This window comes from Electrophorus electricus, chromosome 15, assembly GCF_041902795.1.
Source record: "Electrophorus electricus isolate QZ-2024a chromosome 15, ASM4190279v1, whole genome shotgun sequence".
NCBI classification, from domain to species: Eukaryota; Metazoa; Chordata; class Actinopteri; order Gymnotiformes; family Gymnotidae; genus Electrophorus; species Electrophorus electricus.
In genome coordinates this window covers 674,630-688,369 of record NC_137511.1, presented here as the reverse complement: position 1 = coordinate 688,369, position 13,740 = coordinate 674,630, and the positions used below count along the sequence as shown (strand labels likewise).

At 46.8% G+C, this 13,740-nt stretch overlaps 1 protein-coding gene across 12 annotated transcripts in view; it reads left to right on the top strand.

Annotated features, from left to right (window-relative positions):
- Nucleotides 1-13,740, top strand: part of pcdh15b (protocadherin-related 15b) — a 115,232-nt gene that overhangs the window by 84,339 nt on the left and 17,153 nt on the right. For all 12 annotated transcript variants that reach the window (XM_081697168.1, XM_081697165.1, XM_035533817.2 and 9 more), the window contains 4 exons: nt 5,354-5,463; nt 6,870-7,010; nt 8,352-8,479; nt 11,156-11,371. In XM_081697168.1, coding sequence (XP_081553294.1) covers nt 5,354-5,463; nt 6,870-7,010; nt 8,352-8,479; nt 11,156-11,371 — 595 coding nt within the window. The remainder of the gene's footprint in view (nt 1-5,353; nt 5,464-6,869; nt 7,011-8,351; nt 8,480-11,155; nt 11,372-13,740) is intronic.

Here is a 13,740-nt window from a genome sequence, read left to right as displayed (position 1 = left end):
AATGTGTGGATTAATCTCAACTCAGTCTGTCCATTAAGTTGCTTCAGCTTCAACAGGCACTATAACAGTGACACAGCCAAACATTGCGTATATTATCAGTGGAGTATGTCTGGTGTATTACAGCTCTATTCTGTCACTGTCTTAAAAACTGCACATGTGCAAACCTAGTGTTCCCAGCAGATCACAGGGGTTTGAGCTAAACAAAATTCTTTATTCTTTATTCAAAGATCGCTTTAATGCAGAGTAACAGTGTGATCTTTGTTTGTTTCGTTATGTCTGGATCTTAAATGAGAGCTTTATTACGGCTGCATTAGCCTTTGTAATGTAATTGTTTTTATGACATCTAATGCCTTATCTTTTGCATCGTGCTGTTGTTTGTAATTGCTGAAGTTGATCGTAGTGATGTGGCGCTCTGGCTTCGATTGCTCTGATGATTGGACACCCCTATGAGTGCTGAAGGATACAGGAGTGAATCACAAGCAGAGTGCCAGTTAATCATCTCAATGGCTTCTGTTCCCTTTAATCCAATCAAACTGTGCATCACAATCAAATCTCTGCGTTCTTATTTTGTTTTTGTCTGCAGCACTCAAAATGGCTACTCATGAAATATTCATAAGGCTCTAAATAATTTATCTTTCATAAATTATCTTATCTTGTTGTAGGACACTCACTAGAATGACTGGTAAACATCTAAATGAGTGCTGTATATGCAAACGAGACTAATGTTTCAGCCGCAAGATCAGCAGTCTGGTCATATCTGGCGGCGCTTTCAAGTGGTGTTATTCATCCACCGAGTGTCATATAGTGTCACTGTTTCTATTATTTTCAGGCCATTTGATCTGCTAAACCATCTTGCCAGTCCTCTTTCTACCTCACAATTTTCTAATTGATTGCACGAAAACCACCTGAGCGCAGCTTCCTCCATGAACTGCAAGGTGTTACACTTGCGGGGCTGGAGTGCTGTTCCCTCCTGAAGAACACTAGACGGCCTCCATAATGCATGACGCTCTGGGTAGCAGTATGTGCAGCTCAGTAGGAGCCAATAAGCCCTGCTCCGCTGGAGGCGTCCTGTCCCACCAGGTTAACCAGGGCGAGATTTGACCTTTGCTGCCTCTCCTCAGAAAGAACATGCACAGTGTGCTAGCTGGTTACCAATAGCACTGATCGCAAACAATCTGAAAAGGTCAGCGCTTAATCTGCTGCGCTGGACCTTTAGAGCTACCGTGAAGAACTCTTTCACTTAAAAAGGGGTGAAGGCAGTTAGCAGAAGAGTGCAGAGATCTTGTTCCTGTCGAGGGGTCCGTGCTGTAATCGGCAGACTCGCATTGTAAAGGAGAACTCTGCGAGAAATCACGCGCGGACAGACTGAAACCACGTCACCCAAATAGCCACAGAAATGAAAACTACAAATTAAATTGTAATAATAAAAAACATACTGACGCAATATAATAAAGTGGGAAAATCCAAAATGTATTGTGATTTTATCAGCTATAGAGAATAAACACATATTGAAAATGTATAGACATGATTCACAAAGGGGATTTTATTTATACATTTTTATTTAATTGTATTTTTTGTTTGTTTGTTTGTATTGGCTGAATGATATGGAAGACAGCTGTAGTAGCTGAGAGTTATTTTTTTTTAACGAACGCTTCACTGGATTAGGCCAAATATTTGCAGCGAGGAACTCTTAGGATTTGTTTGCATATCGGCAGTGTGTTCTACCGCTGTTAGCATCCATGTTAGCAGCACAAACGTTAGCGCTCCGTCTTCCTTCCGCAGTACTGGCGCGAGGCGTTGAAGCAAGCTCCTTGAGTAGTCCAGAGCGACCCTCTCCGAGACTTCTGTTTCTATGGCAATCGCTTAACGTGCATGCTCCACGGGGCAGATAGCCCCGTACACATGAAGGTGGTAAAATATTACACATCTGTGCCAAATCACTGCTAGCCAGCTCTTCCCTGGTCGGCTTTAGATAACTCGTGCTCCTGTTTTGTGCTCGGATGCCAGTGTCTGGTTTCTTTTATTATACGCCAAGAAAACAAAGCCTGTGGCTTTTGTTGAGTCACTTGAAGGTTCCCCACGGATCTGCTCGGGTCTGTGAGCTGCGGAAAAAGCAAAGGAAAGGTTTGGAAAATAGTGGCCCCTGTTAATGTAGCGCCTAGACGTGTAATCCCATCGGCTGTATGTATGCTATGCTTTGTTTTCTTCGGACGTATTTATTATGTTGCTGTTGTTTTAAACAAAGGCTTTTTAAAATTAAATGTGTCATAACAATTCAGCTACATGATAGTCTCATCTCTAGTTTACGTGATATTTGTTATTTCTCTCTTCCTGTTCCTAGATCAGACAAATCAGTAGAGTTAAACAGTCTTTAATACTTAATGCGACTTATTATGATAAACGTTAGTCATCAGACATCACGGCCCCTTGGCCATCTCTCAGCACCTGTGTGTCTCGTCCAGGACTCGATGTCCTGTTTTGTCTGTTCTGACACACCCACCTTAAGCCTGTGAGGGGCTCCTGAGTGATGTGTTGGAAGCCGAGGGGGATGTGGGGACGTGGCCCAGAGACTGGGCACACACAGCAGCGGTGCAGGAGGGTTACAGGACCTCATTAGAGCCCAGCACCTGAGCGTGTGCTAGCGTGGCGTCGTCACCGGAGCTGTGTCAGCATGCTGTAGGAAAACACCATGGTTTGTTCTTATCTGAGCAAACACAGGGATGGCATGGTGCTGGCAAGAGGGTTTTACAGGCAGAGGGAGTGTGTGTGTGTGTGTGTGTGTGTGTGCGCATTTGTATGTGTGCATTCGTGTGTGTGTGTGTGTGTGTGTGTGTGTTCGATGGAGTGATGTTTAAGAAGGAATTACAAAGGGTGATGTAGCTAGTGAGAACTTTGGACATCTCCTGGTCTGGAATAACAGGAAGCTCAAGTGTATCTCATTCTGCAGCATCTGAGGACACAAAACGCCCAGGGAGCCTTCGTGCAGTGGTCCACAGGGAAGACTATAGTGCTGGGCACAGCGCTATCTGGCTAAACCCTGGCCTGGCAGACTTACTGCCTAACATGATAAAAGCTTGTCCTGCAAAGGATGTCCTGCAACTGATCTGAAGCACCAGCTGTCAGTGCAGGTGTCCTTAGATCCAGAAAGCAGAAGCAGCCTGGTGTTCGTTCAGAACACATTAAAATGGATGACTATTCATTTTGGGACATGGCTGCATTTCTGTGGACAGCGTGTCCAGATTGGTGTTCAGACCCCGAGTATAAGCAGCAGTGGTAAGTGGTGGTAACTTGAGTATGAATGTCTGTCTACATGTCCACAGTGTTTATGCAGTAATGGTCTGTGTGGGAGGTGAATCCTACAAACCACACACACACTTTTTCTATATCACTTTTTCTTTTCTGTTATTTTGTAACATTGTGGAGCTCTAATACGTCGTCAGCTCCACAATGTTACACTTTCCCCACAAGCCACTAAACACTTCATTACCTTTTATTCCTGTGTAGCATTTCTGTTTTTATAGTGTGTTTGAGCTCCTCCAACATGTGTGAAAGCCATCCAGCTCTGAGCCATGTGTTTGCCACATGGGACCTTTTTCACAGTGGTAGTGACAAATTCCTATGACAGCTGTTTCAGTCTGAAACAGGTGCCTCTGTGTCTAATAAGGCATCTGGTTCAGGAGTGTCGCTGTTCTGTCCCAGACACACACACACATCCGTGAACACTCTCTGCTAGGCTCCCGTTGGCAGCCGGATGCCTCCGGTCCGGACTGCACTCCAGAGATTCTTTTAACTGCGCTAGCTGATTAATTACTTGTATGGTTTTTTTTTTAACCTTTTTTGAACCCATGGGAGCCATTGCAGCCCAAATGAATTCAGTCAGATTCATAAAAGCAAATGGAGTCGTGATCCTGTCCTGAACGGCGTGTGGGAAATGATCGGTCTGGAGACAAGGCTGTTGGCTCCTGTGTGCTGTGGTTCATCCTCCCACATCTCCCAGGGTTCATAGCGCTGGAGGAGGAGGGGCAGTGACCAAGACTGGGTTAGAACTGCCCTGAGACTGGAGTATGAGACTGGGTTAGGACTGCCCTGAGACTGGAGTATGAGACTGGGTTAGGACTGTCCTGAGACAGGAGTATGAGACTGGGTTAGAACTGTCCTGAGACTGGAGTATGAGACTGGGTTAGGACTGTCCTGAGACTGGAGTATGAGACTGGGTTAGGACTGTCCTGAGACGAGTATGAGACTGGGTTAGGACTGTCCTAAGACTGGAGTATGAGACTGGGTTAGGACTGTCCTGAGACTGGAGTATGAGACTGGGTTAGGACTGCCCTGAGACTGGAGTATGAGACTTGGTTAGGACTGTCCTAAGACTGGAGTATGAGACTGGGTTAGGGCTGCCCTGAGACTGGAGTATGAGACTGGGTTAGGACTGTCCTAAGACTGGAGTATGAGACTGGGTTAGGGCTGCCCTGAGACTGGAGTATGAGACTGGGTTAGGACTGCCCTGAGACTGGAGTATGAGACTGGGTTAGGACTGCCCTGAGACTGGAGTATGAGACTGGGTTAGGACTGTCCTGAGACGAGTATGAGACTGGGTTAGGACTGCCCTGAGACTGGAGTATGAGACTTGGTTAGGACTGTCCTAAGACTGGAGTATGAGACTGGGTTAGGGCTGCCCTGAGACTGGAGTATGAGACTTGGTTAGGACTGTCCTAAGACTGGAGTATGAGACTGGGTTAGGGCTGCCCTGAGACTGGAGTATGAGACTGGGTTAGGACTGTCCTAAGACTGGAGTATGAGACTGGGTTAGGACTGCCCTGAGACTGGAGTATGAGACTGGGTTAGGACTGCCCTGAGACTGGAGTATGAGACTGGATTAGGACTGCCCTGAAACTGGAGTATGAGACTGAGTGAGGTCTGTGGTGGCTCAGTGCCAAGGAGCTTGATTAGTAATCAGAAGGTTGCCAGTTCAAGTCTCACCACTGCTAGGTTGTTACTGTTGGGTACCTGAGCAAGAACCTTAAGCCTCAGTTGCTCAAGTTGTGTTCAGTCAAAATTGTAAGTTGCCTTTAATAAAAGTGTCATCTAAACACTATAAATGTAAATGCTCTTGTCCCCAACACAAGAGACCTGGATGACACTGCTGTTGATGGTGATCTCATTAAAGGTGTCTTTTTTTTACCATCTGAGGTCACACAGTCGTCCCCAACTCCTCTTTAACATCCCAGATCGTTTTCATCTCTCCTGTAGAAGAGGCTGATGGGCTGGGCTGATTCTTCACTTTCTTCACTTTCTCTCCCTGTGTATGTGTGTGTGTGTGTGTGTGTGTGTGTGTGTGTGTGTGTACGTGCAGGTTTCCCCCTGTTAGTGAGAGTGCTCCGGTGGGAAAGGCAGTGGGAGTGGTCCTGGCGGCTGCCGTAAATCAGACCATCGTGTACTCCGTCCTGGAGGGGGATGATGGGGGTGAGTGTGGGGTGTCTCAGCATCAGCCCAGTACTACCAGCCTAAGACCAAAGAAACGACCGCTGCTCCTAGTGAGGGGACTGCTAGTCATACGCACGCCTCCGTGCTTTGTGTTTACGATGAGGCTCCAGATAAAAAAACCCCGTCTAGAATCCCTAGTAACCATGACAGGTTACAGCCTAGTTACCAGCTGGATAAAGGAATTGTAATTTTGCCTAATTTGTAAAATAACAGATTCAGATTTGTAACACAGATTTGTAGGTGTTGTAGAATGAAAGATAATGAAGGATTTGAGTGAAACAGCTGTAAAGGGAGCAAAACACACAGACTGTGTGTGAGAGGGAGAGAGAGAGAGAGAGATAGAGAGAGAGAGTGAGTGGGGAGAAGAGAGAGTGGGAGAGAGAGAGAGAGAGTGGGAGAGAGAGAGAGAGAGAGTGGGGAGAGAGAGAGAGTGGGAGAGAGAGAGAGGGAGAGAGTGGGGAGAGAGAGAGTGAGTGGGGAGAGAGAGAGAGTGGGAGAGAGAGAGTGGGAGAGCGAGAGAGTGGGAGACAGAGAGAGAGAGAGAGAGAGGAGAGAGAGAGATGGAGAGGGAGAGAGAGAGAGAGAGAGAGTGGGGAGAGAGAGATGGAGAGGGAGAGAGAGAGAGAGTGGGGAGAGAGAGTGGGAGAGAGAGAGAGAGAGAGGGAGAGAGAGAGAGTGGGAGAGAGAGAGAGTGGGAGAGAGAGAGAGAGAGAGTGGGCGAGAGAGAGAGAGAGTGGGCGAGAGAGAGAGAGAGAGAGAGAGAGAGAGGACACACATCACCAGTATGATCAAACCGCATGCTCTGAGTGTACCAAGATGAAATTGCTCTGCCATATTGGAAGTCGTGTCTGAATACATCTGGAGCGATTCAGAAATGAGAGGGAATTGGTTCAGGTTCTTTCTCATCAGGGAGAAATCAGAAAACACAGGTAATCAACGTGCTGTTTTCATTAGAGGAGCTTCAGGAGAAGATAATCAGGGTGACCATCGAAATCGCTGAATCCAAGGTGTTTGACGCAGTGACGTCGTCTAAGCAGAGATAATCCTTAATGACTCCTAATGAGTTTTCAGATGTAGATGGTGTCATGCACCCAAAATTCTAATTTTACCTAAACATTGCAGAGAGCTTTTAGTAGCAGACAAATAAAATACTTCACTCAGTATCATTAACGTTCCTAATTCTTAATGGAATCTAGTTGGGTGCAGTTAGCACAAATTACAAATCCAGATTGTATTACCATCAATTCACTCTTAGCCACGTTAGATGTGTGTTGGACCTTTGTGTTGGATCAGCGGTGTCCTTGAGAGCTGACCTGACCTGAGAGCTAGAGCCAGACTGACGTGATGTGGAGCTCTCACACACACCTCTCCCACTGTCCCCACAGGCGAGTTCACCCTGGACAACCAGACCGGATTGATCAGCACCGCCAAACCGCTGGACTATGAGAGCAAGAGCAGCTTTGTGCTCCGGGTGGTGGCTGACTCCATGCGAGTGGTCTCCTCTAACCTGAGGGCACCGTCGAAAAGTGAGTCAGGCAGCAGGGCTCAGACATGCGGGATAATGGCGGTGTCGCCCCCAGATGGCCCCTCGGCCACAGCTCTGTGGGCAAGTGGACTAATTGGTGCGTCCTGTCTCTGTAGCACATGTTTGGGTTATAGCTGAGGGGATTATTTCTCAGTGCATGCGGAACAGGGAGATGTTTACCCTCACGCTGTCACATGGGCTTGATCAAGAGGCATCACGTAACCAGAATTTCAACGAGGTGCCGTTAGGCTGCCAGAGGCGTTTTTTAATCTCCTTAGTGCCTGTTGGAAAAAATGTTGAGTCCAAGCTGTGTGGGGTTTTTGTTTGTTTCTTTCTTTTTTGATTAACGTTTGTTTAGATCTCATCAGCGTTTTGAAAGCGGGTCGAGATGAAAACTGCACACTCTTCAAACAGCACCTCTGCTGGTGGGGTGTGGCACCAGCGCCGCCTAACAGAGGTCGCCACAGAGCCGTGCTTCCCTTCAGCGCCGCGGTGTCTTGACGCAGTCCCTCAGTTTGAAAGTCAGAGCCGCCTTCAGGGGTCGAGTGCGGTGAGCCATCCGGACTGGGAGGTCATGCGTGTGTCTGCATGGCGTCCACAGCCCGCCGGATAGATCCTTGACTTCCCCAGCTGCCCAGCGAGGAGCGCGTGGCGCGGTGCTCATGAGTTTCACAGCCGTGCAGTGCAGCTTGCCGTGGCAAAGAAAATTCCGGATGCCCCCCCAGCCACCCCTCCCCCCCAGCAGGATGATGAATGATGCTGTTGTGTCGTAGTTCCTCACTCCAACATGACGTGACTCAGCATTATTCTGTGGGATGGAACAGAGAACGCGACCTGCTAAACAGGGGCTTGTACTTCTCAGTTCAGGAGTACGGGGCTCTAGATCTGTCACATGCTCAAACTAGTACTAGTATTTTAGGGTATTGTTTACCGCACTGATGTTGCCTAACAAACTCTAGTACTTGTTGCTTATTACACTTATCATTGTCTAAGATGGAGCTTATATGTATTGTGCACTTCTAGGCATCAGCAGTGATCCCTGTATTTCTACAGTATTCTAGTTCATTGGTATGTTGGACTCTGACCTGCTGTACTGTACTAGGATGTATTCTATGAGGAAATGACAAACCTCTTTTGTAAGTCGCGCTGCTTAAGAGCGTCTGCTAAATGCTGTAAATGGAAATGGAAATATTTTACACCAGAATGCCTTACCCTTCTATCTCTTCAATCAGATGATGTTTCTTTGTTTTATCATCAGTGATGATGCACTTAATGAGGAGATATAACCATCCATAGAGTGTCATGTATTTCAAGCATTGTAAGCGAATATGTGTGTTTGCAGGTAACACAGCCAAAGTGTTCATCGACGTGAAGGATGAGAATGACCATCCTCCCGTTTTCACCAAACCGCTCTACCTGGCTGGGGTCGCAGAAGACGCCAGGACCTTCACGTCCGTCCTGCAGGTGCAGGTATGTCCTGCAGAGTAGTACACCAATAGTAGCTCCTGCAATGCGTGAATCTCTGGCCCCTACCCCCCTGCACCCGATGGCGTTTTGGCAGTTGTCTTCGTAAACTGCGGTCCAGTGTGCGAGGCTGACTTTCGGGATGCAGTGTGCTTCGCTCCTCTCAAGGCTGCAGAAGCCCAGAGCCCCGACGGGGTTCTCACCCACGGCCGACAGCCGGACAGAGATGTCACCAGGATCCTCATAAATCCAGCAGGCTTTCTCCTCTACCCTGTAGCACAGCTCCATTAAACATCTCTCCATCATTATCTCTCCCTCTCTCCTCCTCCTCTCCACCACCCCGGTCTCGTAGGGCGGTCTTTGGTGCCGTGTTTGAGCCATAATTACGGCTTCTCCGGCTCTGGAGGTGAAAGGAAGCTCCACCCCCACTCAAGGTCACCTGCTATAATTAACGTCGTGCGTCTAGATGCATCTTCGGAGTCCTGCAGCTGCAGCTGTCTCCCCACGCTCGCTCCGCTCGTGTATTGTCCATCCCTATAAGGGGGTGGATGTGTACAGGATGAAATGGCAGGATGATGTTTGTTTCTGCGGACTTCATTTGTGAAGATTTCAGCGAGGGATAATTCTCCGAGTACCAGCTGCCAGCACTAGGAAATCAAAGGTTGTGAAGGATTCCTACAGGCAGGAAAGGTGTGCGTGATGCGGGGGTTTAAACGGTAGTCAGGGTAGTTTCCTGTGTCCACGTTGGGAAGTTGGTCTGGGTTTGTATCTGCTTTGAACTGGGTTTGTTATACAGGCTTAGTAGAGAAGAGAGGAAGCTGGAATCAAGTTTTACTGAGCTCTCTAATCTCCACATCTTCTGTTTGTTAGAGAGAGAGAGTGCGTGTGTGTGCGTCTGTGTGTGCGTCTGTGTGTGTGTGTGTGTGTGTGCGTGTGTGTGTGCGTGTGTGTGTGTGTGTGTGTGTGTGTGCGTGTGTGTGTGTGAGTCTGTGCGTGTGTGTGTGTGTGTGTGTGGGAGGGGGGTGTAGCCTGCGGGTGAAACATTTTTCCTGAGTACCAAGACTATCAAGTAAATCTTTTAAAAAAAAACAACAACAACAAACTCAGAACGCTCATAACATTTGCGTAGAAAATGTTGATTGATCCGCTGCCTTCTTGTGAAAAGGCTTGTCAAGTTAATGTGACATAAATTATTTAGAAAGCCTACGCAACATTTGGACCGTGACAGGAAATTGTTATATTCGTACAGTCTGGAAGCGCTATGAGTTATGACCTCATATCATTGAGACGATGTGGAAATGTTGTCTCAATTTAAGAGACAAACCTTTCCCTTTAGAAATGTTGTTCCCAACACTACGGGTCACTGTTTCTAAGCTGGAAGAGACGTCGGTGCGTTTGTAGTCTGAGACGTGTTGCTTCTGTCTGGAGGTTTTTATATTTTTTCCCTTAACACATTTTATGTCTTCCTGTCACACACCTCAAGCTGGACAGGGTGAATACTTGAGGTGAGAGTATGATAGCCATGCTGGACTATTCAAAAATGCACAGATGCATATCAACAATCAGGCCAAATAAATAACAGTAGACTGTAATTCTAGTTACAGTGTTCTGTAAGTGGATCAGTCCATGTCTGTAGGGACCTTGGTTACAGGTCCCTACAATACCCTGACATATGCACACACACGCAGCAGTGTGTGTGCGTGCGTGCGTGTGCGTGCGTGTGTGTGTGTGTGTGTGTGTGTGTGTGTGTGTGTGAGACTGAAGGTGTGAAGGGTGAAGCAGAGAGACGTCTGTGTCTTTCTTTCCCACACAGACAGACCCCTGAGCCTGTGCAGGTGGGGTTCTGCTGAAGCACCTGTCTAAATTGTAGATCACACTAATCTACTTTTCAGTCACTTTTTTTTCGGAAGGGGGCCATCTGCTGCTTGTACTGGTAATTGTGAAACGAGATGAGGATTTTAAAAAATGCACGTTTCCGTTGTGTGAATGTTGGCGGTGCGTGCCTCACTTGGAGAGAAGGCAAGTTTTTCTGCTCTGCACCACTAATTAGCGCTGATGCGATCTGCCTCTCTAGAGATAAACAAGGCCTCCTGACAGCTTTACCTCTCCTCTGCTTTACATCCAGCAGAGAAACAGGACCAAACAGAAGAATAAAGAGCTAATGAAGTCTGGCGAGAGAAAGACTGACAGACACTTGGCTTTGGGCAAACACTAAGTGTGTTTCACAAGCCTCCTTGAGACCTGAACTGCAGAGTGCAGGCTATATGTGGACATACCAGTGGTTTTTCATCGCCAGTTAATGCCTTGGCGAACCTTCAGGATGAGAGTGTGTGAGTGTGTAGTGAAGTGTCTCGCGGGTATGCTGATTCGTGTCTGCCAGATGCCCCTCCTACCAGATGCCCCTCCCACCAGATGTCCCTCCCACAATGACACAACCATAAAGATCCATTATAAATCAGCATCTCTGCAGAGAAACCCTGAGAATGTTCAACTTGGTGGAGTTTAGTGTTACAGTGAACATGCCATCATCATTAGCTTTAAATCTCCCCCTCATGGCCAGGGTGGGAATTGCAGGTTTGCTGCAAGGATTGTTGCAGGAAGCTCATGGCCATTCCTCTGTGCGTGCGTGTTTGTGTTTGTTTGTTTGTTTGTTTGTGTGTGTGTGTGTGTGCGCTGTTTTAGGCTCTGGACAAAGACACAGGGAATTACAGCGCCATGCGCTACCGACTCACCACCCCCCCCACGGCTGACGGGAAGGACAGCTTCGTGATCGAACCTTACACAGGCATCATTAAGACAGCCATCGTGTACCGGAACATGCGACGCTACTACTTCAGATTTGACGTTATCGCCACCGACAACTACGGACAGGGTTTGAGCAGTAGTGCACAAGTGGTGGTGAGTGTGTGTGTGAGAGAGAGAGAGACTCAGAGAGAAGCAGAGCCACACACAGAGAGACTAGAGAAAGATTGAGATTTCACAATAAACTTTATTAAGCAATTATATTATATAAGCACACAACATTTAAACACACCTTACAATTTCAAAAAGGAAAAAGAAAATTTAACTCAAAAAATCACCAAAAAGCACTTTCACATAGCACAAAACATAATTGTCACCCAAAATATTTTCAAAACTAGTCAAATCATTCAGAGCAGAATAAAACTTAAAATTTTAAGAGTAAAGCTTAAAACCCAGGCTAGGTTAAGCCCTTCCCCCAGAGCCAGTTTTTTAGTGCCAAGGGGCATCAATCCACCCATTTAGTTTATCTCTATTTAATACTTTAACACAGGCTCTGTAGAGGGTCTTCCCAGACACCTACTCCAAACTGTCTCTCTCAGTCCTCAGATGATGGTGACAACTACCAGCACTGCTCCCACTGTAGGCGGGGTTAGACTTGAGCAGAACACGTTCTTCCTCTGTAAATGTGAATCTCCATTTATGTAGAAGTTGTGAAACGCAAAGAAAAACGCAAAGACTTTACACTCAAGTGGGTAGCTACTCTGTACAAGTCACCAGCTCAGGACCTGCTAGGTTTACTAAATCCCCTAGAGACAGAGTTCTGACCAGCGAAGAGGCCGACCCACTAGTGATGTCCAGGCGAGCTCCTTTAAACAAAGGTTCTTTCAGGAGCCAACGCTGAGAAGCTGTACTTTCGCACTGCTCAATCTTAAACCAATTGAGAACTTTAAAAAGTCCAGAATAAAAAAGTGGGAGATTTTGTGAGGGCAGTCTTTTAGTATCCATTAGGAGCAGACAGGTCCTTGTCCCAGCACCCAAGTCTGGTAAGCACCGCACAGGCCAAAGGTCTCCACACCAGATTTGCTGGCCTGGTGAGAAGTCTCTGCAAAAACTAAAGCCGAAAGTTTGTAACCCTGCTGGCAAGGTATACAAGCCCCTGTCCGCCATCTTCATTAGACAGAAACAACACACTCTGAGGGAGCCAATGCAACTTGTCCCAAAACAACTCCATTAGCACTGCCTGGAGCAGGGTGTAACACACTAACTTGTGCCAAAAAGAAGAGATCAGATCAGATGTTATATGTTACATGGTACTGAGGCTGTATCCAGTTCCATCTGTTAAGTCCACCTTTAAGTTTCTCTAAAATCCATCCCAGTTTTTGTCCATCCCCCAGAAATACTCCCAAATATTTAACCCCTTCCTAACACAACTCAACCCCTGTGGTAAACAAGGTGTCCTATTTGTCCAGCTTCCAACCAGCAAGGCCTCACTTTTGTTCCTGTTCACCTTGCAGAGGAGATTTTACCAAACTGTTTCAGTGTGCTGAACAGGTTATCAACATCAGATTGGGTTTTAAACATCACAGTAACATCATCAGCACAGACAGACAGTAAAATCTGTCAGTTAAGATTAGATTACTCTTTAACCTGTAAGAAGGGTTCTATAGCTAAAGTGTAGAACATTCCAGACAGGGCCCAGCGCTGACAATCCCCCTCTGAACCCTGAGAGCAGCACTCAAACTTCCAGTAACTCTCAGCATCACAGTACAAGACCCTGATCTTGGCTATGGCTATTAGACCAGGGTAGAACCTTCCATACATATTCATGTTCAACCCTGTCGAAAGCCTTTTCCTGGTCCAGTGAAATCAGACCAGTATCCAGACCCAATAGTCTTGACACTTCAAAAAGATCCCGAATTAAAGTTATATTATCAAAAATGGATCTGCATAGCACACAGCACGTCTGGTCAGGATGGATCAGCTGGTCCATCACCTTCTTTAGCCAGATGGCCAAGGTTTTTAAACACAACTTGTAGTCACAACAGAGCAGTGAAACAGGTCTCCAATTTCTCAGTTCCTGTAAATCACCTTTCTTAGTCAACAAAGTCAGAACTGCCCTACAGCAGCTTGATGGCAGCCTCAGCTTTCATAAGACTGTCATTAATAACCTCCAGCACATCCTCTCTGACCACAGACCAGAAGGATTTGTAAAACTCCACTGGTAGTCCATTGGTACCTGGGGCTCTTCCACCGTCCATGACCTGAAGGGCGTCCTGCAACTCCGCCAGGGACAGCAGCCCCTCAAGACCCAGGATGGCCTCTTCTTCCACCTGTGGGAGACCATCTTAGAAAATATTTTCCAACTCTTGGTGTGTTCTATAGTCACTGGTATATAGCCTAGTGTAAAACTGCTGCTCTCCTACAAATCTCCATAGGATCTGAGAGTACAGTACCAGACTCCAACTTCAAGGCATGGATCCTTCTTCTCTGACCGTTTTTATGCTCTAATCTAAAGAAAAACTTGG